Raw genomic sequence first — 27,847 nt, forward strand, 5'->3', positions numbered from 1 at the left:
CTTTAATAGGCTTCAAAATGGGGAGGGCTTGGGGTGCAGAGAATGTGATCCGAGCCCACCCAGGTGTGTTACAATAGTGAATGAATATTTGTTAGTGTGAAACTGATCCTCCTACCGGCCAATCAGAAAGCAGGTCTTGAGACCCATCACACGATTGGCGGAAAGGATAGGTGATCCTTTTGGACACCTTAAGGAGAGAGGACGCACGGTGGAAGCTGCCATGATGGAAGAGAGCCTGCCACCTTGATGGGGTAAGTGACGGACTGACTGGCAGACAGCGAGCTGGCCGCTCGGGGGGGGGGGGGGGGGGGGGTTTGCCCTAAAAAAAACACCAGCTGCCACTGTATTCTGTATTTCCCATTGATCAGCTATGTACTTACCTTTGTGCTAATCCATGGTTTTAACTTTGTACAACATATATTTGTTTTTTTTATAAACTATTTGTATTTCTTTTTGGGGGAAGTATCTGCACCTTTCTGGAACCCCCATATTTATCATCATCCTATAATAAACCCTTGACTACCACCTAAATATGAATAACCTTAAATCACATTGTTCTCTCTGCTAGAAATGCTCGCTGAGATCCAGTCCTGTCTGACAGAGATGGAGAACTGCTTCAAACTCTTATTACCTGATCCGGATGAATTTAATCTTCTCCATGAGGACACAGAACATAGTCGCTCTACGGCAGGGAGCAGTGGCTCCTCTCAGCCCAAGCCAAACCATGTATCGCCTTCGCGGTCATGTGACGTGGATGATGAACAGCCATGTTGTAGCAAGGACCTGCCTGCAGTCGTGTTATCTGGTCCCAGCCATGAAAATGCAGAGGAGGAAACTTCAGAGGAGTCAGATGACGACTTTGAGGCTGTTGAAGAGTCTTTTATCAGAGACCATGGTTTGGGCTCTCACAAGTATTCTCTCGACATTGAAATATCCAGAGGTAATTATTCCTGTTTGGCCATGCCTGGTCTATGGGCAACTTTGGATAATGTGAGATTGAAATAAATGTGTTCCTAAAATTTGCAAGGAGATTTTTCTCAATTACAGTAAAACCTTGGTTTGAGAGTAACTTGGTTTGAGAGCGTTTTGCAAGACAAGCAAACATTTTTTATAAATATTAACTTGAAATACAAGCGATGTCTTGATATAAGAGTAGCGTCTTGTCCAGGGCTCAAGTCTTGTGGGAACGCGTGGGAACGGAGTTCCTGCACTTTTTTCACAGCAGGAACGCAGTTCCCTTTGCAGGACTAGAGCAGCCGAGACGCCCGAGCCAATCCTTCACTAAGCGGCGATGCCCAGCTCGAGTCACTGTCAGGGGCAGACGAACATTAGTAATCCTTTATGTTACTGGCAGCTTCCTGTATATGGATTTATCGGGTAGTGTGGGAGTATTTCGTCACTTCCTTGATGCTGCAATGTCTCCTGGGAGCTTTTGTCATTGTTCCAAAGAGACATTGCGGAGGTCTGCCGCGAGTTATCGTGGGATTTAGAAAGAACTTGCTTAAAAAAAAACATGCGGTTTAGTAATTATGCATATGAGCGGATCATATTTTTTTTTTTGGTGGGGGAGTGGATCTTGGGTGGGAGTTCCCACACTTTTTTCCCCAGGACTTGACCCCTGGTCATGTCACAACTGAGTGTAAAAGTGAAGAGAGGAGCCTCTAAGTGTAGCAATATGGTTACATTTAATGAAGGTACAACATTAAGCAACATATTGCTACACTTAGAGGCGCCTCTCTTCTCTTTTATAGTCTGAAGCTCCTGCTGGATTTTGCTTCTAATCCCCTTGTGGAGGCTTCCATTTGTGGATAGACATTTTATGGTTACACAACCTATCACATTGCTATATTCTTTATATATGGACTAACTATAAACTGAAGGACTTATGAATAAATTGTTGTGATGCGCATCATTTGCGTTTCCATTATTTCTTATGGGGAAATTTGCTTTGATATACAAGTGCTTTGGATTACAAGCATGCTTCCGGAACGAATTATGCTCGCAGTCCAAGGTTTTACTGTACTTTGCATCCATGAATAGAATAGAATGCAGTAGATGTTGGTATTTGAAGTGCTCAGGAGGAGTATTTGCTTTAATGTGAGTCTTGCGAGAAGCGTAGCAGGAACCTTTAATGACTCGAGGAAGGAGAGAAGTCTGCTTTGGCTACTGACATCACATCCAAGATGGCTGCCACCAGCAGCACTTTCAGGATTTGCATGTCTATACAAAGGAGGCTTTTATAAGTTAATAACTTTCTTCAAGCATGTTAAATGCACTTCTAAACTTAGGGGAAAAAGTTATTTAAATGATTGGTCTAGATTGGTCTATTTAAAACGTGTAAGTGCTGAATACTCTGTAGTAGGGGTTGACTGATATAGTATTTCCAGGACCGATAATGATTTTTCGGTCGTCTTACAGGCTGATATATCAGGTACCGATATTCTGTACATCACCATCACTTGCCACCAGATGCAGCTTGTCACTTGCCACTGTCACCTGCCACCCAGATGCAGCTTGTCACTTGCCACTGTCACCTGCCACCCAGATGCAGCTTGTCACTTGCCACTGTCATCTGCCACCCAGATGCAGCTTCTCACTACTTACACTACTTCTGGCAGCCTCTCCTCAATGGCATCCAAGTGGGCAACTATCACTCTCCTCACCCTTGGTTGCAGTTCTGTCAAGTGCAGTCTTCACAGCCCTGCCGTAGGGACGGAACAGCGGTGATGTGAAGCGGACAGTGAGAGATGTCTTCTCTCTTCTGCCCGCCGGCAGAGAGTGCCGCGCGGGGACAGGGGGAGGAGGTCTGACCAATATCCATATTAATATGTTTCTGACCTTTACCAATAATTAGAAAATTGTGAATATCGGCTCCCGAAAATCGACCGATCCGATAATCGATCGGCCCAATAATCTGTAATCTCCCTTGCTGCAACTTGTTTTCATGCTGCTGAAAGACAGGTGACTTGGTAGTTTTGTAATTTTAGTGTATGACCTTTTTGTCTTGCAGATCTTAAAGTGAATAAAAATGAGGACAATACAGATGTCGTAAACAGCTTGATGGATGCTCATAAACTGGCCAAGAATAAATTCTGGCCCTCTGTACAATCCTGGATACAGGTATCCTCTATCTCACCCCAACCTCTGATACAGTATGTGATGGTGCTCTGGGTACTGCAGCTGTATCATAGTTACTACATCTCTGTGGTTTGAATAAGTTTTACTATATCTAAACTCTTTAGAAAAAAAAAAGTCTTTATCTGAGCCAGTGGTGGCCCAGTGCATCTAACCCCTCCTCCTGAGATATAATGCTGATATAACTTATTACCGTATATGAAGTATGGAGCGCCTTAAGCCCTGTACATACGGGCCAGAATAGTAGTGCTCGGAGTACATAGATGGATATCAAAGCAGGTGGGAGATTTTCCCCTTTTCTGATTGATCAGTTTTTTTTTTTTACTTTTAAATAATGAAGACCCTTCTAAAAAAGGTTTTCTTATTTACGTTTGTATGTGTTCTTTTGTTACATTTAGGTATTTACAAAGGCTGGAGTAACAGATGACAGTCTTCGATGTGCCATTGACCTGAAAAACAGATTGGAGAATGCGATGAAGAAAAACAAAGAAATGAAAATTGATTGCATGACTAGAGAAGGGAAACCGGTGAGTGATTTGACCAGAAGAACGTGCGATCCATTAGCCTGATAGATCTGCTCTATGATTATGCCAGTACACTCTTATAGAGCAAAGCAACAGGTTCAGTTTAAAGCATATTCGACCTGTATCCACATAAAAATAAAAGTGCATTTATTACATTTTTAATTTGACCCCTGAGAGCATTGTAATCGCCATCAGTGCAATGTACTGGCTTCTCCAGACTGTTCCCCCAGCACCAGGAACGTACCTTCAGTCTTGGGCCTGGAGGGAGTAAACCGTGGAGGAAAAATGCAGTGGCCTCACCACACATGTGCTCCATTGATATCTATGCCTTTAACCACTTAAGGACCGCCTCCTGCACATATACGTCGGCAGAATGGCACGACTGGGCACAAGCACGTACGTCCTCTTTAAGTGCCCAGACGTGGGTCGCGGGCGCGCCCGCGACCCAGTCCAAAGCTCCGTGATCCGCGGACCCGATCGCTGCTGGAGTCCCGCGATCGGTCCCCGGAGCTGAAGAACGGGGAGAGCTGTGTGTAAACACAGCTTCCCCGTTCTTCACTGTGGCGCCGTCATTGATCGTGTGTTCGCTTTTATAGAGAAACACAATCAATGATGTCACACCTACAGCCTCACCCCCCTACAGTTAGACAATGCATTTTTTTAATGCATTTTTTGCTGTGAAAAAGACAATGGTCCCAAAAATGTGTCAAAATTGTGCAAAGTGTCCACCATAATGTCGCAGTCACGAAAAAAATCGCTGATCGCCACCATTAGTAGTAAATTTTTTTTAAAAAAAATAAAATAAAAATGCAATAAAACTATCCCCTATTTTGTAAACGCTATAAATTTTGCGCAAACCAATCGATAAACGCTTATTGCGATTTTTATTTTTTTTACCAAAAATAGGTGGAAGAATACGTATCGGCCTAAACTGAGGAAATAAATATATATATATATATATATATATATATATATATATATATATATATATATATATATATATATATATATATATATATATATATATATATATAATTTTTTTTTTTTTTTGTGGGATATTTATTTAAAAAAATAAAAAATATAAATATATTGCTCTAAACCAAAACAAAACTATAGGCAGCCAACACAACAAAAGGATAATTGTGAAAAATGTGAAAAATAAAGTGTAGCACCAATGAGGGGACCACCTATGTGGCGGATCCACTGCGGGCCTAGTGACAAGGTAATCGCAGACCTTGAGTGACAATATTCCAATATTAAACTGCATCCACTGTGGGTAAGTACAGTAGCTGTAAGTAGTTAGTGAATCAACACCGCCAAACTAATATATAAACAAATAGGTCAATCAGATACCGTCGGAAAAGGACTTCTTGAGCACCCCTAATTTGGCACTGAATACCTATATACGTAATGGTGCTTCCCCCATAGTGTCCTTACACACCAGGAAAAGCTAACCCCATACAGTGATACAGTGGTAATAACACATTGACCTAAAAGTCAGTCAATAGGTGAGTGTTCATAAAAAAACATCTGGGTGACAATGTTGGTGTAAACAACTGTGTAGTGATAAACCATACATACAGATGAGATAAATATTATAGTGCCAACTGTAAAATTCTATAACAAAAGTCCCAAACAAGATGAGAAATTAGTCCATACACCGTGACAGTGATATGAGTATATTCCCCTCTAGTCGATTTGGACAAGATGCATATTCCCAGATGCAATCCCCAATTGTTGTAAACGGGTATGAATTTGGTTCCCTTACCGGATGAAGTGGACCCTCAACTCACCATACGGTGGGGGGGTCTCAAAGGCTTGTATGGGCCGATTGCCCTCTCCAATCACCGTCAGGATGGTTGTCCTAGGCGTAGTTGATGTCTGATGTATTCAAGATGCACTTGTAAATTTCACTCCTGGTAAGTAGATTGGGTACTACTACGGTGCTACTACGGTGCCTATCTACTTACCAGGAGCGTACACACGATCTGATTTTCTGTCGGAAAAACCTTGGATGAAATTTCGCTCAAGCTTGGCTTGCATACACACGGTCACACAACTTCTCTGAACCTCCGACCGTCAAGAAAGCGGTGACATACAACACTACGACGAGCCGAGGAAACAAAGTTCAATGCTTCTGAAGATGCGTCGAATTGTTTCCGAGCATGCTTCCGAGCGTCGTAATTTTGTGTGTCGGAATTGCTACAGACGATCGGATTTTCCCATAGGAAAAGTCCGATGGAGCATACACACGGTTGGAATTTGCGTTCAAAAGCTCACATCGGACTTTTGCTGTTGGAATTTCCGATCGTGTGTATGGAGCATAAGGCCCCTTTTTACACAGGCTTTCCGATCAGGTCCGCCTGCCAGTTTTTCAGGCAGACCTGATCAGACGCTCCATTCACCTCTATGGAGTGGTGGATGTCAGCGGTGATATGTCCGCTGACACCCGCCACTATCTGATCTGTCCTGTTCCCCAAATCCAGACGGATTGCAACCCTATTTTCCATCCATCTGGAGGATTTGATCGGATAAGACCAGGTGAAAACAGACAGGCAGTCCGTTTTCCTCCGATCTCCCCATAGAGGAGACCGGGCCTCTGAAAGGTCAATCTCTGCACAGTGAGCGGAGGCCAATCTGTCACCCGCCTGCTCAGCGGGGATCAGCAGATTCCCCCCCCCTGCTGAGCAAAGTGGAAAGCAGACCACCATGTATGTGAAAGGACCCTAGTTTGATATACTCCCCATAGTAACTTCCATGCTGCATGAATTCTTAAGATAGTGTGGACATGTTTATGCTACTATGAAACTGCATGTTTATTATTATTCTTATTCTTTTTTTTTTTTTTTTTTATGCACTTATTATTTAGGTACACAGAGACATTTGTAGTATGGTTACATATTTGACAGCGCAACTCATTTTTTCTGGCTTATTGTTGATGTGTACAATATTGTGAGTGCCGCTGGCTAACTCGCACCTATTTATAATTTTTCACTAAGCGCAGGTTTTTTCCACATATGCATGTAATAGCTGCCATTAACGGTTTTGGTGCAGTTTTTACAAAGGAAAACAAAGCTGAAATAGTAAGAGGTCAGTTTGTTTGCTGACCACTAGAGGGAGCAATGTGCACATAGAATTGTCCTCTACAACCTTTTCTTTCACTATGCTATACATTGAATATTGGGCTGTAATAGTGTTGTTTCGGTCTAGTCATTTTATTCATTTAGGACTTGTTCACACCAGATATCTGAATTTATGCACAAAATTCTGTATAAGAATGTTGCCACCTTTAACACCACACTTGGACAGTGAAATGCAGCTTAATGCATCAAACATAGAATTAGAATAGAATTTGTGCTGTTGAGTGGCGGCATCAAACTCCAAAACATTTCCCCTCTGGTTGATCTACAGGTATGTACATTGCAAGGATTTAACCACTTGCCGACCGTAGGACATCTTTGGTTTGCAGTGGTTATACCGGGATGATGCCTGCATCCCCACCCCCCTACCACCACGCAGCCGCCTCTTCTGGGCTCTGCCATCCCATCGCAGAACCCAGGAGCATCGCAAGCGGCAGCGGCGATGGCTACAGAGCAAGAAGAACTGACATTCCCTCCCTCTCTGTGAACCTGGAAACAATGAGTATGCCCTCACTTCCGGTTAGAGATAAGGTCCGAAATTTCGGCCGCCGAAACATATTGGGCAAAAATGGTGTTATTAGCGAAATAGTTGCCGAAAATGGCGCTGAAAACAAATGTGATTTTTACTGCGAATTTGTGGCAATTTTTAACGTGTTTTTACTTTGATTATGGTTTGTTTTTTCATTAAAAAAAACGCATCAAAAATGTAATACGGGTGCGTTCTTGCTGCGTTTTCAATGCATTTCAATGGGAAGGATGTGTTTTGTTTTTTTATTGAGCAAAAATGCAGCAAGCAGAATTTTTTACGGACCAGTGTGAAGACCTACATAGAATTTTTACATTTTTCTTGAGCTTTTCTTGCACTAAAGGTGCCGATGATGGCCGACAATAAAATCATATTAGTTTAAATTGATGATATTAAAAGTCGAATATAATACAATTATATATTGTATATAAAAAAAATAGAAATATTTTTAAAAAACTGTAATTTTTGGGTTTCGGACAAGTGTATCCTGCATTTTCAGTCTTGGCACCAAAATATTAATTGGATGCATCTCTACTTCAGAGTCTCTCTGTTTACCTGGCTGGTAGCGGCCTTGAAAGCAGCCAATAAGACCGAGGCCCGTGGTGTCACAAGGGATGTTTGTTCTTCCCTTGTCATAGCAATAAAGTAACAAAAAGAATAGAGACAGTGTAAAAAATGTGAGTGTGTGTGTATGTGTGTGTGTGTATATATATATATATATATATATATATATATATATATATATATATATATATATATATATATATATAATAAATATAATTTTTTTATATATTTATATACATATATACACACACACACACATATATATATATATATATATATATATATATATATATATATATATATATATATATATATATATATATATATAATATAGCTCATATTTTTTTAAGTACAAAATTTGCAAAAAAAAATATATTTATTTTATATATATATATATATATATATATATATATATATATATATATATATATATATATATATATATATATATATATATATATACACACACACTTTTTTTTTGCTAATGTTGTACAAAAAAAAAAGGAGAAAGGAGAGGTAAGAAGAAAAGAGGAGGCCAGCAATTACTGAACAGAGGCGGGCAATAAAAAAAATTACTGGCTTTCTCTTCTTATGACTCTACCCTGCCGCCCCCCCCCCCCCCCTCTTTTTGACAACGGCTATAAGGTCCATCTACAAAAGCTGCAGATTTGACAACTGTCTTCTAGGGGGTACTTTGAAGAGGACCATATGTTTCAATCTGATCATTGCCTAAATCATAATTTAGTTATATTGCATCTGAAATATGAATCTATGTATTTCGTTTTCTTTTTTGTGTTTTTTGTGTTTTTTTTTTTGCGCTTTCTTGAAGTTTTGAGGGTTGAATAAGAGAAAAAAAATCACTTTGGTTAAAATTGGGTAGCTCTCATTGCACTGGTAGGAAAGTTTAACTCTCATGGCATTGTGGGACAAGAGAATTTATTTATTTATTTTTTTAGTTTTTTTAGTTTTTTCCCCTTGTTTAGACCTTTTGAGGTATGAAATGGAAAAGTAGCCACACACAACAGAAACAAATAAAAACTTCTGCAGTGTAAAAAGTTATTTTATTATTTGACGCACCATTCTATCTATCTATCTATCTATCTATCTATCTATCTATCTATCTATCTATCTATCTATCTATCTATCTATCTATCTATCTATCTATCTTTTTTAATCCCTCTTCTTTTCTTTTTTTTTTTTTTTAGCTTTAAACTAATTTTCAAACTACTTTGCCTATATTACATGGCTTTGGCATATGTGTGTGTGTGTGTATTATTTAATACTAATGTATGTATATGTGTGTGTTTATATATATATATATATATATATATATATATATATATATATATATATATATATATATATATATATATATATATATATATATATATATATATATATATATATATATATATATATATATAATTTTTTTTTTTTTTTTCTGCCCAGTTTGCTCTCTTAGATTCTTGTTTTCTAATGACTCTGGGTCCATAATCTAATATGTGATAGAGCAATCAGAAATCATTTAAGAGTCAAAACAAAGCCCTTCTCCCTGGAGAGGAATTAGCATCTCTCTAGCTGATAGGATCTTTTTTTTCTCCTCTTGTAGCTCTAATGCATTTGGGCTCCATATCAAATTCAGTGAAATTGGCCATGAAATTCATTGCCCTGTAAATAAAGACAATTCAAATGATAACAAAACTGTATGCCGTTCCGTTCAAGAATATACAGGGGGTAATGAAAATGAATGTTTGTAGTTAAGCTCTTCAGTAAACACTTTCTTCTTGCTTTCTATTTCTTCTTGTGATTCTTCTACCATTTTTTTTTCTATTTAGTCGCTGTAGACAAATGTATGTATGTATGTATGTATGTATGTTTGTATTAAATCCAGAAGTCTTGCAGAAAATTTTCAGGACCATCCCTATTCTTTTGGTCAGTTTACTGAAACATTTCCCCTTTCTTTTTTCATTTAACTAAAATCACTTTATCATAATTTTGTTTCCACTTTTATATGTTTAGCATTTTTTATGATTTTAAATTTTGTTTATGGTTTTAAAGGAATATTCAGATTATTATTTTTTTTTTTTTTTAAAGCTTTTATGTAAAATTTTTTTTGTTTTTGTTAAATAGGTTGTTGATATAAAATGTAAAAAATAAATAAATAAATTTATTAAAACCATATGATTGATCTATCACTAAATAGCAAATAAATTGTAGGGACTGCATACAACTTTGCTAATGTGTAATATATTTCATAAGTAATTAAAACAGTCATTTTTTTTAAATGTATTAAAACAGATGGTGTAAGATATGTATGTGTAACTCCTTTATTTTCTTTTTAATATTTGAAGTTGCCATCTGTGTTTAGTACTTGGATGTTCACAAACTTGTACTTGCACGAGTTACTAGTACTGATGCTAAATATTCCTAAAAATATATAAACTCCTAAATGATGATTCAGCAAGAGTTGACTATTTTTACTTAGATATTCATTAAACGAAGGGAAATTCTGTTGAAGAAATGCATATTTAAAAAAATCCGACTGCTGTATGTGTTGAGATTTTAATGATCTTGACATAATTTAAAATATTGATTTCTTTGGTGTATTTTTCAAAACTCCAGAAGCTTTAACCAAATATTTTTTTAGAAATGATAAAATAATATCAACAATTAAATTTTTCTTTTCCTGCAATTTTAAAATCAGAATCTCTTTTTTTTTTTTTTTAACTTATGTTTGTCTCTTATGCCGCGTACACACGGTCAGAATTTCTGACAACAAATGTTTGATGGGAGCATTTTGTTGGAAATTACGGCCGTGTGTAGGCTCCATCGAACATTTGCTGTCGGAATTTCCGACAACAAAAAATTGAGAGCTGGTTCTGAATTTCCGTCAACAAAATCCGTTCTTGTAAATTCCGATCGTGTGTGGGCAATTCCAACGCACAAAATTCCACGCATTCTCTGAATCAAGTACGAGACGGAAGCGCTCGGTCTTGTAAAACTAGCGTTCGTAATGGAGATAGCACATTTGTCACGCTGTAACGGACGAAAAAGCACAAGGCTGAAAAGCGTAAATCGTCTTTCACCAAACTTCTACTAACACGACTGGTATTGAACTTCCCTTTATTAGTGCCGTCGTACGTCACCGCGTTTTGGGCGTTCGTAATTTCCGACAACATTTGTGCTACCGTGTGTATGCAAGAAAAGTTTGAGCCAACATCCGTCGTAAAAAAAATCCACGGTTTTGTTGTCGGAATTGTCAGCATTATTGGTATGCTACGTGAGCATCTTGTTAACTGTAGTTATGTATTATTTCTACAATTTGAACAATACTAGAAATCATCAATTAGTGTCTTTTTACACTAATTGTGAACTGCTCTGTCAATTTGGTCAATGTTTGAGCACACAATTAAGTGAGGGGTTGTATAACAAAGGGCTCCTTATTTTTATAAAAAAAAATTACCTTACTAAAACAAAAAAGCTCCTGGTTTTGTGTTTTTTGTGGGGTGTTTTATTTTATTTTATTCTTTTTAATTTTTTTTAAGAACACAAAAAGTTCCTGATTTATGAGGGGGGATTTAGAACACAAAAAAAGCTCCTGACTTTGTTTTGTTTCCTTTTTTTATAACACAAAAAAACAAAAACAGGAGATTTGTTGTATTATAAAAAAAAAAAAAAAAAACATATTAGGCCTCATGCACACTGGACGTTAAAATAACGTTATAAAAATGGCAGTAGCTTTGCAGTGAGTTTGTCAACTTTTTTCAGCTAATTTAAGCGTATTCTGGAAACCAGATACGCTTAAATTAGGCTCAGATACGAACAGCATAAGTGTCTTACACCGTCGTATCCTAAAGTGTAATTTTTGGGCTGACCGCTAGGTGGTGCTTCCATTGCGGTCGGCGTAGAATATGTAAATCACTAGATACGCCAATTCACCAACCTACGCCTGGCCGACGCAGTACAGATACGCCGTTTACGTAACGCATTATCAGGCCTAAAGTTATTCCATCAAATAGCTGAAATAGTAATGTTAAGTATGGCCGTTGTTCCCTCGTCGAAATTCGAAAATTTTACGTCGTTTGCGTAAGTCGTCCGTGAATAGGGATTTGCGTCATTTATGTCCACTTCGAAACCAATAGGACCGTGCGGCGTACTTTGCCGCAAAGCACACTGGGATATGTAGGCGGACGGCACATGCACCGTTCGTAAAATACGTCAATCACGTCAGGTCACCCTCCATTAGCATAAAACACGCCCCCTCAGCCGAATTTGAATTATGCACGCTTACGCCGGCCCGATTTACGATACGCCGCCGTAATTTAGCAGGCAAGTACTTTGTGAATCATGTACTTGCCTCGCTAACTTACGGCAGCGTAGTGTAAATGCCATACGCTACGCCGCCGCAACTATGCGCCTGCCTACCTGAATCCACCTATATAAGTGTGCATGGATGCATAGGATAACATGATGGAAAGTTTATTGACTGTAGAAAAAAAACGCCTACTGCTAAAAACAGCTGCTATAAAAACATCCAGTGTGCATGAGGCCTAAAAGTGAAACAAAAACAGGATTTTCTTTGTTCTAAAAAAAAAAAACATAACATGAAGAGCTTTTTTTGTTTGTTTTAACCCCCCCCCCTCCCATAAAATCGGTACATATCCAGATTTTTTATTTATTTTTTTTATGTTTTTTTCTTGTTTTGTGTTTGTTTTTTTGGGGGGAGGCGGGTATTTAAAAAAAAAAAAAAAAAAAAAAAAGGTGAAACAAATAGTGACATAAAATAGTTAGTCATTTGGACTAAGCTAATCGCATGGAAAGAGGGATGATTGTGTATATGTGGATATAATAAAGTCACTTAGCTCTGTATAAATATATTTTTCTAGCTGTATTGGTAAATATTTGAGAAATAACCCAGACTTTGATCGTTAATGAGGAGCTCCTCTGTGCCTCGGTGGTGATGTGGTTAAGTTCCTCCAGCTTCCATGGATTTAGTGATGCTCAGGTGGAGGCCTCCCCTCTCTGGGATGGGGTGGGGTGGAGGAGCTTTGGCTGAGTAGATGCACATGAGATATTGGCGTGGCAGAATAATTTGCAAGGCCTTTCACTGGAGGGTATTAGCATATAAATAGCAGATGCGATGGCCACCATCACAGCTGAGTACATTTAATTTTTAGTTTATAAGACAGAATGGGTTTTTAAATGCACAGCCATCAAGCTGGCTGAAAGACAAATGAAGTTGAGAATTCACGTGTCTGAGGACATCTTCCGTGTCTTTCAGCTTGTTTATGTCAAGCCAGGAGGTTGTCACGGGACGGGCATGTCTGGTTTGGGCAAGGCAGAACATAATTGAGGTTTGAAGGCTAATTAAAGTAGATGTCCTCTCCAAACTAATAATTGTGTTTTTGGGTGGAGGTTAAGGGTGGGGAGGGGGTGTATGTAGAACCATCCTGACCTTTCCTATCGTGGTCAAATTCCAGCGCAAGCTTGGTCCTTTCTACAGCCCATCAGAATATTGATGTTAGTAGGGATTACGCCAAACCCATCTGTTGTGTGACAGTAGTTGAGTTGGTTTTCTCTCTGGCTTATTGTTGAATCTTTTTATAATGAGTTTATATCACTTTATTGGTCTCTCTAAACTGATTAGATGTGATGTTTTCCTGATTTTTATTGCACTACGGGGCTTAATTGTCATTTCATGGCAAAGTCCTATTAGCGTAGAGTCGGATCATTGTCTAAGACTGCAGTAACTCCTTTTAATATGCATGAATGTTGTTGCAGCATCTTACACCATCTTAAACACTTGTTCGTTTTCTAGGATTTGGTTTGTAGTGTTGGTGAAGCAAAAGAACATTGTTTAGCTTGTTTAAAAGTGGATGTAAACCCTCCATACACCCAGTGAAGTGAACAGCCTCAGATGATACACAGATATGAACCAAATCTCCCTACATAGGTTTTACATCCATATCGGCTGTCTTCACATTTATATACTGTTTAGAAGGTTGAGCGTGTGTTAGATTTTCTCTTCCTGTTTAGCACAGAGTGTGATGTCTGGGCATACAGCCAAGATAGCTAACATTGCTGACATAGGTGCGCGCAGCCTATTGCATAAAGGGTGTGCACCCCAAAGCTCAAACACATACTACCGATCACTCAGGATGAAAGGGAAGGGGCCGGTAAGTTACATATTTACCAGGCCCTTCCCCCACTCATCCTAAAACATCCCTGCAGCAGCAGCCAGAGGAATAGGAGAGTAGAGAAGGCGGCAGCACTGCAAGGGGAAGGGCGACCTAGGCAGTAGGGGGAATCTGTGCTGCACAGGGTGATTGGGGTGTGCCTGGGCACACCTGGCACACCCTGTGCGCACACATATGATTGCTGATTGGAGGAAAGGCACACACCCCCTCTCATCATAGGCAGAAGAGACTCTCAAAGGTGTTTTGTAACAGGGTCAGCTCCCTGCTAATCTATTTATAACAACCTTCCCTGGCAGAAATGTCAGGCTGCTTTTATCTGATGTGTCAGAAAATGTGTCAGGAGTTATCAGGCTGATAACAGAGGAACAGTTCAGGAACGAACTCTTTGAAGAGAGATAAGAAAATACTGCAGATATATGTGCCCAGCTCAAATTTCATGAATTAGGTTTACATCCACTTTAAGTAAGCAGTATCTATCTATCTATCTATCTATCTATCTATCTATCTATCTATCTATCTATCTATCTATCTATCTATCTATCTATCTATCTATCTATCTATCTATATATATCTCCCCCCTACCTGGAAGTGTCATATTACACACACACACACACATATATATATATTATAAATACACAGCCAGAGATTGTCAGTCTCTCTCTCTCTCTCTCTCTCTCATTTTATTTTATTTTTTTAAGCAGAGACCCTAGAGAATAAAAAGGCAGTCGTTGCAATTGTTTGTCACACAGTATTAGGTAGATTCAGGTACATTGGAATAACTTTAGGGCGGCGTAGCGTAGTCTGTTTAGGCTACACCGCCGTAAATTAGCTAGGCTAGTAGTGATTTTCAATCTACTTACCTGCTAATTTACGGCGGCGTAGCCTCAAACGAGCGGGCGTAAGGGCGCCTAATTAAAATGACTTGGAGGGGGGCGTGTTTCATGGCAATGAGGCTTGACCTCACGTTTTTGACGTTTTTTTTTTCACTGCGCATGCGCCGGGCGACTACATTTCCCAGTGCGCATTGCGGATAAGTACGCCGTACGGGCCTATTGATTTCGACGTGGACGTAAACGACGTAAATCCCGATTCGCGGACGACTTACGCAAACGACGTAAAAATTTCGAATTTCGCAGCGGGAACGGCGGCCATACTTAACATTACTATTCCACTAGAGCCTAGCTCTAACTTTTGGCGGCCTATCTCTTACGTAAACGGCGTAAAAGTACTGCGTCGGCCTGGCGTTCGTTCGTGAATCGGCGTATCCCCTCATTTACATAATCTACGCCGGCCGCAATGGAAGCGCCATCTAGCGGCCATCAGCAACATTGCAATCTAACATAGGACGTCGTATCTTAGATATGTTTAAGTGTATCTCTGTTAGAGAATACACTTAAACATAGGTCGGTGCAGATTCAGATTCCCTCCCAGTGTAATTTATACAGTGATCAGTGTATTTTTTTTTAGCACTGATCATATTGGTGTCACTGTTCCCCAAAAAATGTCACTTAAGGTCAGATTTGTCCGTCGCAATGTTGTAGTTCTGCTAAAAAACACTTTTTTTTTTTAAGTGCATAAATCTATCCCGTAGTTTGTAGGACACTATGGCCTAGATTCACGTAGGGCGGCTTTACGTTGTGCGGGCGTAGCGTATCTTATTTACGATATGCCGCCGCTACTTAGAGAGGCAAGTGCTTTATTCACAAAGCACTTGCGTCCTAAGTTACGGCGTAGCATAAATCGGCCGGCGTAAGCGCGCGTAATTCAAAGTAGGCAGGTCGTGGCATGTTGTATTTAAGCGTGACCCCATGTGGATGCATGGCCGAACGAACGGCGCATGCACGCGCATGCTCAATATCACGTCGTATTTACGCCCAAAGATACGCCGGCTCAATGCCTGTGACGTAAAAGTAACCTACACACAGCCCCATTCACGTACGACTTGCACAAACAACGTAAAAAGATACGCTTGTTCCGACGTCCATACTTTGCATGGGCTGCGCCACCTAGAGACCTGCTTTATCTTTACGCCAGCGTATGTCTTACGTAAACGGCGTAACTAAATGCGACGGGCGCACGTACGTTTGTGAATCGGCGTATCTAGCTCCTTTGCATATTCGACGCAGAAATCAACGGAAGCGCCACCTAGCGGCCATCGGTAAATATGCACCCAAGATACGACGGCGTAGGAGACTTACGCCGCTCGTATCTTGGCCAAATCAATGCGTAACTGATTCTATGAATCAGGCGCATAGATACAACGGCGGCCATTTGGACTTACGACGGCGTATCTGGAGATACGCCGTTGTAATTCTTTGAGAATCTGGGCCTATAACTTTTCAGCAAACCAATCAATATACACTTATTGGGATTTTTTTAACCAAAAATATGTAGAATACATATTCGCCTAAATTGATGATTGTGACGGTATCGGTATGATATCCCCGTCAACGTTCCCTTCTTCCCATAACGAAAATCACCCCAATATTCCACGAGGAGGGATATCCCTGGAATCGCCCAGAAAGCCACACATGAGACCAGCTTACTGCTTGAACAACACAGAGTTTTAATCGTAAGAAACCAGAGCTTATATGTGGTTACAACTGTTACAATGACAAATCTCCGCCCCCCCTCACACAGTGGGGGGTCTTCAATACAGCTCCTTTGAAATAAAGATATTTCTTTGAACTACTCAGTATCTAGCCGGTTCGGCACCGCATATAGAGAGATAATTATCACAAGGAAGCAATCAGCATAATTAACATGAGCCACTTATCTAATCACAGTAACCAGTAAACACAGGGCTAGAACAATTAACATTTGAAACAGGGCTAGCTGCAGAAGAGTCACAATGATGAAATTCGTTTTTTTTCCTTTTATTTTTTTTATATGTATTATAGCAAAAAATAAAAGGTGATCAAATACCACCAAAAAGAAAGTCCTGTTTGTGTAGAAAAATGGACATCAGTTTTATTTGGGTACAACGTCGCACGTGCAATTGTCACTTAAAGTAACACAGTGCCGAATTGCAAAAAATAGCCTGGTCATTAAGGGGGTAAATTCTTCCAGGGCTGAAGTGGTTAAAATTGCGCATGCTTGTGAAATGGCGCCAAATGGCAGTACTTAAAAATCTCCATAGGCGACACTTTAAAAGTGTTTACAGGTTACCAGTTTAGAGGTACAGAGAAGATCTAATATTAGAATTATTGCTCTAACTATAACATTCGCAACGATAGATCATATATGCTGTCGCGATCTACGTATGTGTTCGTTTCTGCGTGCGAGCACGAGGGGGCAGGGGCGCTTTAAATTTTTTCTTTGCTATTATTCATTAAAAAAAAAATAAAAAATCTCTTTTACACTGTCCTTTTTTTATTTATTTTATCACTTTTATTCCTATCACAAGAAATGTAAACATCCCCTGTGATAGAAATAAAACATGACAGGTCCTCTTTATGGAGACTTCTGGGTTCTATAAGACCCTATCGATCTCCGTTTTCCAGGAAGAAAATAGGGCAGTGTTTACATCTGCCAGAGCCGGATGACGTCGCTTCCAGCCTCCCAGGATCATAGAGATGGCCAGGGACCATCTGGTCTTCGGCCAGCTCTGTGGTAACCCGGCACCACTGCCAGATCGGATCCCAGGCTCTCCGGTCACATGGGAGAGTCAAGAGAGGTGATGATGGGTGGCCAGAGGGAATGTCCCCTCCCGCTGCCTGTAAAAGCAATCCAACGGCTAATCTGCTGCTAGGATGGCTTTTACATTTGAGCGAATCGCCGGCTGAAAAATATATCTGGATGATGCTTGTAGCTGCAGGACTCATCCAGATATCTCCACTTCAAGCTCAGGACGTCATATGACCAGGAAGTGGGTAATGGTTAAAGCAGTATAAAAAATGCAGGTTTTTTTCTCTTCTAAGTGGGTCCCAAGTAAAGGGGGGGGGGTGTCCAATCTTTTGACCTTCCTGGGCCACATTGGAAAAAAGAGGAATTGTCTTGGGCCACACATAAAATACACTAACAATAAGGATGAGCAGAAAAAGTCGGGCAGGTGCCGATTAAAAAATCACTAATATAGATAATGTACCTATAATACAACTTTATTTGTAATATTTTTTATTGTAAAAGAGGGCAACATAAAACTAGTGCGATATTTGATGCTGTTTTTGATAATCCATCAATATCTGGTTGGATGGATAGAGTAGCAATTCTCAATGAATTCTCAAGGTGCTCATCAGATATTTGGGTTCTAATTTTTCCCTTTGTGTGCTTCATCCTTGAAAATAGTTGCTCACAAATATGGGTGTTGCCGAAAACTGATGACATGAATAAGGCGTGATTGCTAAGAGTGGGAGATTTTTTCTTTGGACAGATAAAACATCTAAATCTCCAGTAATGAGACGCTGTCCAATTTTTCTTAAGATATTTACGTAGGCTTCCAATTTTGTGTTGGGCCACATTCATAGTTGTCTTGGGCCGGATACAGCGCACCTTTTATGTGGTTTAGGAAGGGGCAAAAAGGCAGTCAAATTATATTCTTTAACCACTTGCTTACTGGGCACTTAAACCCCCTTCCTGCCCAGGCCAATTTTCAGCTTTCAGCACTGATGCACTTTAGGCCTTGTACACACGGCCAGACATGTCCGATGAAAACGGTCCGCGGACCGTTTTCATCGGACATGTCTGCTGGGTGAATTTGGTCTGATGTGTGTACACACCATCAGACCAAATTCCCCGCGGACAGAATACGCGGTGACGACGCAGTGATGTGGCGGCGACGTGCGCGAACCCGGAAGTTCAATGCTTCCACGCATGCGTCGAATCACTTCGACGCCATGCGCGGGTTCTCGGGCCAGCGGACATGTCCGATGAGTCGTACTGACCATTGGACATGTCCGACGGACAGGCTTCCAACGGACAAGTTTCTTAGCATGCTAAAATACTTTTGTCCGCTGGAAACCTGTCCGCTAGGCCGGAAAACTGTCCGGTAGGCCCTACACACGGTCTGACATGTCCGCGGAAACTGGTCCGACGGACCAGTTTCAGCGGACATGTTCGGTTGTGTGTACAAGGCCTTAAATGACAATTGCGCGGTCATACAACATTGTACCCATATGAAGTTTTTATCATTTTATTTTTCACACAAATAGAGCTTTCTTTTAGTGGTATTTAATCACCACTGGGTTTTTTATTTTTTGCTAAACAAACAAAAAAAGACAGAAAATTTAGAAAAAACAAAACCGTTTACGTAGCTTGTTATAACATTTTGCAAACAGGAAAAATTGATTTGCGCTCATGAGGCTGCACTGATGAGGCGGCAATGGTGGGCACTTATGGATGGCACTGAAGGGCACTAATAGGTGGCACTTATAGGCAGCACTGATGATTAATTGGGCACTGGTAGGTGGTACTGATGGGCACCGATGAGGCGGCACTGGTGGGCACTAATGGGTGACACTAATGAATGGCACTGATAGGCAGCCCTAATTATTGGGTACTGATTGACAGCACTGGTAGGTGGCACTGGTAGGTGGCACTGGTGGGCACAGATGAGGCGACAGTGGCTCTCCCTGTTCGGGACCAATTTCCATCTGACAGAAGCCAGTGATTGGCTTTTGTTTTTTCTCCTCACACTATGGGATAGTAAAACATATCCAGGCACAAAGATGTAAATTATATAGAAAAACTTTTCAGCCGTCTAGTGCCTGATAGGTCATGGCAACCTAGATGAATCCCCTATTCCACCAATGTCTACTCACTGGAACCTAAGGGGTTAGTCCTCTGCACTGTGTAAAAATGTTGTTTGATCCTCCCCTTCTTTTACTGTTCCCAATCCATCTCCTGACATTACAGAGCCTTGGGGGCACTCTGCACATGCTCAGTTTGGTGTGTGTTGCTGGAAAGTTTTTTTCTTTTGTTTTCCTTCTTGGGAGGGTGCATGTGATTTGGCACAGGGCCAATCAGCACTGCCCAGACAGAGGGTCAGGGGTTCTGCTACCTCATAGGACAGTCAGAGGAGAATGAAAACTCCTTCTGCATGCTTTAAAGTGGGAGTAAACTCCCATGTATGATTTTTACCTATAGGTAAAAATCACCCCCCCCCCATTTAACTATCGGTAGTGTAAATATGTCCTAAATATGCACAGTTTAGGAGATATTTACTTTAGATGCATCCGGTGACCCCACATTTGCTCAGAAGGAGCTGTTCCTTCAGAGCTGTGCCTTAAACAGTGACAGCGATGACATTGCCGGCTCGACCATTCATATCGCCGAAGCCCATGAATCCAGAAAGAAGACGGGTGAAAATGGAAGTGCCTTCAGTGCTGGTGTTCTGTAAAATATCTTCAACCCATCAGAAACTCCAACCACTTCACATTCGGTTTATTTAAAACCTTAGAAATCTGAGATTTTGATGAATTGGTGGTTGGACACAACACCGACATCCGAATAGTGTCCGGTACAGGAAGATTGAGCTTTTTTGACAGCACATCGGCTAACGAGGACAAAGTTGTCGCCGCCTCGGAGGCGGCCATTTTGTTGGCTAGTATCGGAGCGGAGAAGGAATCTCTGCTCATAATATCCTGCACCGGACTCCATTCAGTTGCCAGTTTTGTGTCCAACCACCAATTCGTCAAAAAAACTCCAATTACTGCTGGTTTTAAATAAACCGGAAGTTAAGCGTTTGGAGTTTCTGATGGGTTGGAGAACTTGACAGAACAGTGGCAGCGCCCCGTCGAAGGGATTTGTTTTCAGGGAAGTTTGTGATAATGTGCTAGTATGCAATTCATTTTTTTATTCAATTTTTTTTTTAATGCGGGTTTCTACAGCTTTAGCCAGACACAGATAGAAATCACAAGACTGCTATATATTGCCGATGAGAAAAGGTGTTTATCAGTTTTATATTTACTAAAATTGAATTTCCATGTTCTGTGTACTGTGGGAGACCAGATATAGTGAATGCAGGGTCCTGGGTTTAGTAACACTTTAAAGCAGGGGTTCACCCTAAAAACTATTTTCTAACATTACATCCAGGATGCTAACAACATTTACAGTATGCAGGTCTTTTTTTTTTTTTTTTTATCGCCGTACATACCGTTATATTGAGATTTTCTCCCCGGCTTCCGGGTTCTGATTCCCGTGGGAGTTCCTATCCCTGGGTTAGATGATTGACGTCTGGTGAAACAGTTGGAGCTGCGAGTCGGCGCTATACAGCGCCTGCCGTGGAGAGCTGGCTGCGCAGGCGCCGTATAGCGCCGACTCGCAGCTCGGCTATTTACGGAAATCTGGTGACGCGCCTTGTGCGACATGGGAACTGTTTCACCAGATGTCAATCATCTAACCCAGGGATAGGAATGCCCAGTCCCGCAGCAATCAGAACCCGGAAGGCGGCGGAGAAAATCACAATATAACGGTATGTACAGCGATAAAAAAAAAAAAGACCTGCATACTGTAAATGTTGCTAGTATCCTGGATGTAATGTTAGAATATTTTTTTAGGGTGAACCCCCGCTTTACGGTTGCCCTGTCTGTATATATCTATTAGTGTAATGAATATTGTACACAGGCCAGGCAGTATGTGTCCAGTAAAGGTCAAGGCCAAGAAGTCGCATGTATTACAATCCCGCCTGTCATACAGTAATGCGTACAGTAAGCACAGCGTTTCATTTGAAATGACCCCCACACTTAGAAGCCCCGGCGCTATATGTTATGCATTGTAGCACCAAACTCAGTCACTTTTTTTTTTTTAAGGAAATTAAAAGCCATAAATTCTGTTTAGTGTTGGCTATGCATGGCTGTCACGGAGAGCTATAATGCCCCCTAAAACCTTGGGTTGCTTTTCACCTTTCATAAATTCCTAGGGAGATTCTATACAAAAAATAATTTTCAGCTCCGTGGCTCATTGTTATTCAAACTTGATTGATCGTCGTCATTTACCCAGCGAAGAAGTTAAGTGCTCCTGTCATTTCGGAGAGTATAATTGGGACGTTTCACAGGTCACTGATAGTGGCAGGGTTTCCCTTTTGATTAGTGTTAGACTGATAACAAAAATTACAGTTTCCAGTGATGGATGGGGCTCATAGTGTCTAAACGCAGCGCTCGAGCATTGTACCTAAACAAAATGAATTTGCATCTGATTATGTGCTTAAAGAGTAGAAGCTGGAAACCCGTGCTTCTTATTATTAAAGGGAGAGGAAGACCGGAGAGAGGGATGTTGTCCTTATCAATACAAAGGTTTTCTTTGGTATCAGTTTCCTCCCATTTATCACCTACTTCTTTTTAAAGAGCACCTGTGCTTATGTCATGAACTTAAAGCTGAGGAGCAGGAGGTGAAGAACTGGATTTGGTTTTCCAGTGATAAAGCTTTTATTGTATTTTGAAGGTGCCTAAATAGCCTGTGCAATCAAGGGGCCCATGAAAAACTGTGGAGCATTTAAATAATTCTGTTTTACATAGTTACATAGTTAGTCAGGTTGAAAAAAGACACAAGTCCATCTAGTTTAACCGTAAAAATAAAAATATATCATACAATCCCCTAAGCCGGGTACACACGACCATTTTTAATGTCCTAGAAAAAACAAAGTTTTTTTCGATGTGATTCTTGTCAAGCCTGCCTTGCATTCACACGGCCATGAAAAAAAACATGCTCGAGCAAAGCGCGGTGACGTACAACACGTACGACGGCGCAATAAAGGGGAAGTTCCATTCGTGCGACATGGCTCCCAAACAAAATTGGCGTCCTTTTTGTCCCACCAATAGAGCTTTCTTTTGGTGGTATTTGATCACCTGCGGTTTTTATTTTTTGCTCTATAAACAAAAATAGAGCGACAATTTTTGAAAAAAAATGCAGTATTTTTAACTTTTTTCTATAATAAATATCCCCCAAAAATATATAAAACATATTTGTTTTCCTCAGTTTAGGCCGATACGTATTCTTCTACCTATTTTTGGTAAAAAGAATCACAATAAGCGTTTATCAAAAGGTTTGCACAAAATTTATAGCGTTTACAAAAAAGGGGATAGTTTTATTGCATTTTTATTAATTTTTTTTTTTTTACTACTAATGGTGGCGATCAGCGATTTTTTTTTCGTGACTGCGATATTATGGCGGACACTTCGGACAATTTTGACACATTTTTGGGACCATTTTCACAGCTAAAAATGCATTGTTTACTGTGAAAATGACAATTGCAGTTTGGGAGTTACCCACAAGGGGGCGCTGAAGGGGTTATGTGTGACCTCATTTGTGTTTCTAACTGTAGGGGGTGTGGCTGTAGGTGTGACGTCATCAATTGTGTTTCCCTATAAAAGGGAACACACGATCGATGACAGCGCCCCAGTGAAGAATGGGGAAGCTGTGTTTACACACAGCTCTCCCCGTTCTTCAGCTCCGGGGGCCAGTCGCGGGACTCCATCGGCAATCGGGTCCGCGAGTCCCGCAGTCACGGAGCTTCGGACCGGGTTGCGTGCACGCGCCTGACCCCACGGCTGGGCTTAAAGAGCCATGTATGTGGATGTGCCCAGCCGTGCCATTCTGCCGACGTATATCGGCGTGAAGGGGTCCTTAAGTGGTTAAAGTAATCTACTGAGCTGGCCAGAACCACCTCTGGAGGGAGTCTATTCCACATTTTCACAGCTCTTATGCCGCATACACACGATCGGAAAATCCGGAACTTCGGCTCAAACTTGTCTCGCATACAAACGGTCGCACCAAATTCCAGCTGTCAAGAACGTGGTGATGTACAACACTACAACGAGCTGAGAAAAATTAAGTTCAATGATTCCGAGCATGCGTCAAATTGCTTCAGAGCATGCTTGTTTTTTTGCGCGTTGGAATTGCATACAAACGATCGGAATTTCCTCCAAGAACTTTTCTTGTTGGAAAAATTGAGAACCAGCTCTCAAATATTTCTTGGCGGAAATTCCGACAGAAACATTTTGATGGAGCCTACACATGGTTGGAATTTCCGATCAAAAGCTCACATCGGACTTTTCCTGTTGGAATTTCCGATCGTGTGCATGCGGCATTACTGTGAAGAAACCTTTCCGTATTTGGAGATGAAATCTCTTTTCCTCTAGACGTAAAGAGTGCCCCCTTGTCCTCTGTGTTGACCGTGGACACGCTTCCTCAGTCAAACACAAACACATTAAGCTCTTTCCACAGGCAGAACACCGCTGCACATGCATGGGAATTGGCCTTGTTCACATGTACTTAAGCGTACACCTGTATGAGGGCCATGTTTGCCCACATGGGATGCACAGGTATTCCAGTTCATGTCAGTTGGAAGGCAGCAGATGCATGCATGGACACCGCTGCTGCTCCCAATTTGACATCCTGTGGGTACATGTGTCCTTGAACTCACGCAGTCTGCATTCCTGGGACACGCACCCACTCGGATGTCAGACGCTGTGTCTGTGCAGCCTCTGACATCCGTATGGGTGTGGGTACGTGTCCCTGAATGCAGACTGTGAAGTACAAATTGACCTAAATGCGACTGCTTGCACACAGATGCAGAGGAACACCTGTGCCCCTTACACAGGTGTACGCTTAAGTACTCCCATGTAGACAAGGCCAAACGAAGAAATGCAGTTGCTCCAATTATGATGGGGGCGAGTGTCCAATGGCTAATGCATCCTAAGCCAGACTTGTAGGGGGCTTGCATTTACATTATTCAACATTTTAAGTAGCTGCGTTGATTGCATAGACCGTCATATTTACAGGGTAGCCTTTTTGAACTTGACTGTCTCTCGACTGTGGATTAGCTCAGCAACACTGTGCATGCATGGGGATTTAAACAAAGACGAATGCTCATTCAGTGATGCTGAGGGCTGAGGGCAAAGGTCCAATGGCTATGGCATCCTACACACAGGACAGGGCACATATAGCTATGTACATTTTTCAGCCATGTTTTTAGGGGGGGCGCAAATGGTCTAAAGCAGGGATCTCAAACTGGCAGCCCTCCAGCTGTTGCCAAACTACAAGTCCCATCGTGCCTCTGCCTGTGGGAGTCATGTTTGTAACTGTGAGCTTTGCAATGCCTCATGGGACTTGTAATTTCACAACAGCTGGAGGGCCGCCAATTTGAGACCCCTGGTCTAAAGGTGATTGTAAAAGCACAAGGTTTTGTATCTGCATGCATTCTATGCATGTAGGTAAAAAACCTTCTGTGAGCAGAAGTCCCCTTAGCCCCTCCTAATACTTACCTGAGCCCCCTCTTGATCCAGCGATGTCCACGAGAGCCTTGCCTCTACGTGGAAACTCGCACCCGTGATTGGCTTTTGGCAGCAGTGGGAGCCATTGGCTCCCTCTGCTGTCAATCACAGCCAGTGAGCCAATCGGGAGACGGAAGGGGCAGGGCTGAGCCATGGCTCTGTGTGTAAATGGACACACACGGCTGCAACTCGAGTTGCCCCCACATGGATCAAATTCATGTTTAGGGTGATTGTTTAGGGTGATTGCGGCAAATGCTTTTGGAGTACTAACAGTTGAAAATGAAGGTGAAGGTATACTGGGCAGGAGTCACAATCGACTTAAATATGGATTTGCTCCAAGGCTACAAACTGCTTTCCAGATTTTTCACCATGGATCAGTATAGGAGTACTTTCCAGATTTTTCACCATGGATCAGTATAGGAGTACTTTCCAGATTTTTCACCATGGATCAGTATAGGAGTACTTTCCAGATTTTTCACCATGGATCAGTATAGGAGTACTTTCCAGATTTTTCACCATGGATCAGTATAGGAGTACTTTCCAGATTTTTCACCATGGATCAGTATAGGAGTACTTTCCAGATTTTTCACCATGGATCAGTATAGGAGTACTTTCCAGATTTTTCACCATGGATCAGTATAGGAGTACTTTCCAGATTTTTCACCATGGATCAGTATAGGAGTACTTTCCAGATTTTTCACCATGGATCAGTATAGGAGTACTTTCCAGATTTTTCACCATGGATCAGTATAGGAGTACTTTCCAGATTTTTCACCATGGATCAGTATAGGAGTACTTTCCAGATTTTTCACCATGGATCAGTATAGGAGTACTTTCCAGATTTTTCACCATGGATCAGTATAGGAGTACTTTCCAGATTTTTCACCATGGATCAGTATAGGAGTACTTTCCAGATTTTTTACCATGGATCAGTATAGGAGTACTGTCCAGATTTTTTACCATGGATCAGTATAGGAGTACTTTCCAGATTTTTCACCATGGAATGCTGAATTAAAAAGACCAGGATAAGAATCCTTACAGATCCAGAGTCCTGCCTACAATCATAGTCGCCAATACGAGATCACATATCATATTGGCATGGAATGTGTCCTTAAGATTGTACCATGACGGTATAACATAGAAACCCTCATTCGAACTTTACCAGTTGAAAATAAGGGGAGAGGGAAGTTCTCCTATTGGTGCCTGTGATGGTAGGTAGGGGGACTCTGGCTCTGTAAGAACTTCTTTCCCGGTCTTTTATTTTCAAATATTTTATTTATTGAAAACCGGAAAAGACAGAACCAAGTCAATACATCCGTAATGTGTAGACATTAATATAGCCAATTATATAACATGTCCAACTAGTTAACCAGTGCCTGAGATACAAGGACCTCAGGGAGGCATCAACAAAAGATATATCAGACATTTATTCTGTACTTCTTCACAAAGCTGCCCACTCCTTTTTTTCCGTTTTCATAAAAACAGAGAAACAGAGAATTAAAGAGAAATTGGAAAAGACTAGACTAGAAAAAAAAAGGGGGGGGGGGGTTAAGTTTTAGGATGATGGTGGTTCATGCCAACCAAGATAGTCAATAAATGCTACCTGTCAGATAAGTTATGATCCGAAAAGGGCTGCAACCTCTTCAGAATGGACAAACATATTCCATAGCCCCCCTTGGAGTATTTTTCATCTGGTCTTTTTTTTTATCCAGCAACCCCGCTGATAGGCCCGCCCCCTCCTCCTTTTCTAAACAGGAGGCTATGTCTCCTGGGGTATGTGATGTGCGTATCCCCGGGAGTCCCAGTGGCAATGTGCACATCATGGACTAAGGTTACTGACTTGGCATTGGAAGGTGGGGCCGGACATTTTTCCCTTAAAAAAAAAAAATATCACAGCACAATAATGAAAAAGGGTGGGGTGGAGTGGAGTGGAGTGGAGTGGAGTGGAGTGGAGTGGGAGGGAAGTAGCACTCACACAGTCAAAGTGGATGTAAACCCACTCTCATCGTTTCTAAGCTACTGCCATCTATAAGGATAGACCTGTCTCCTGCATGTATCCTTACCTGAAAAATTACTGAAAAACTGCATATTCTGTGGGTGGAGTCGTGATGTCAGTAGACTCCCTGCCCTCCTCTACACTCCCCTTTTTCCTATGTATTCCTTACACTAAATTCTGCTATGATCACTAACATCCAGTCAAAATCCATAAAAGTAACCACATGACTTCAGAAAAGGAGTGGTGGTGGGAATTTAAAAATAATGCCTGTCTCCAGGCTAGTACATGAGATATGTAAATAACCTGTCACTCGCAGCAAGGGGGCGGAACGGACTACGGTTTTTCTCTGTAAGTCCGTTTTATTTCATTGAACAATAACAGAGGATTGCTCAGAGCTGGATTAACTCTGTGTGGCAAGACTGGGCACAGATGATAGGAAATCTTATACTGTACATTGTGACATCAAAAATAAAAAAAATCGGGTTTGCATCCACTTTAAGTCCCAGTGGTGACACTTTTTTTTTTACTAACACTTAATATGGCTACACTCACATT

General features: G+C 41.1%; 1 protein-coding gene across 1 annotated transcript in view; it reads left to right on the forward strand.

The window, feature by feature from the left end:
* UVSSA (UV stimulated scaffold protein A) overlaps positions 1-27,847 on the forward strand; it is a 133,507-nt gene that overhangs the window by 17,495 nt on the left and 88,165 nt on the right. Inside the window, 3 exon segments of the mRNA XM_040335263.1 lie at positions 569-940; positions 3,011-3,120; positions 3,534-3,662. Coding sequence (XP_040191197.1) covers positions 569-940; positions 3,011-3,120; positions 3,534-3,662 — 611 coding nt within the window.

Source organism: Rana temporaria, chromosome 1 (genome assembly GCF_905171775.1).
Source record: "Rana temporaria chromosome 1, aRanTem1.1, whole genome shotgun sequence".
Lineage (NCBI taxonomy): Eukaryota > Metazoa > Chordata > Amphibia > Anura > Ranidae > Rana > Rana temporaria.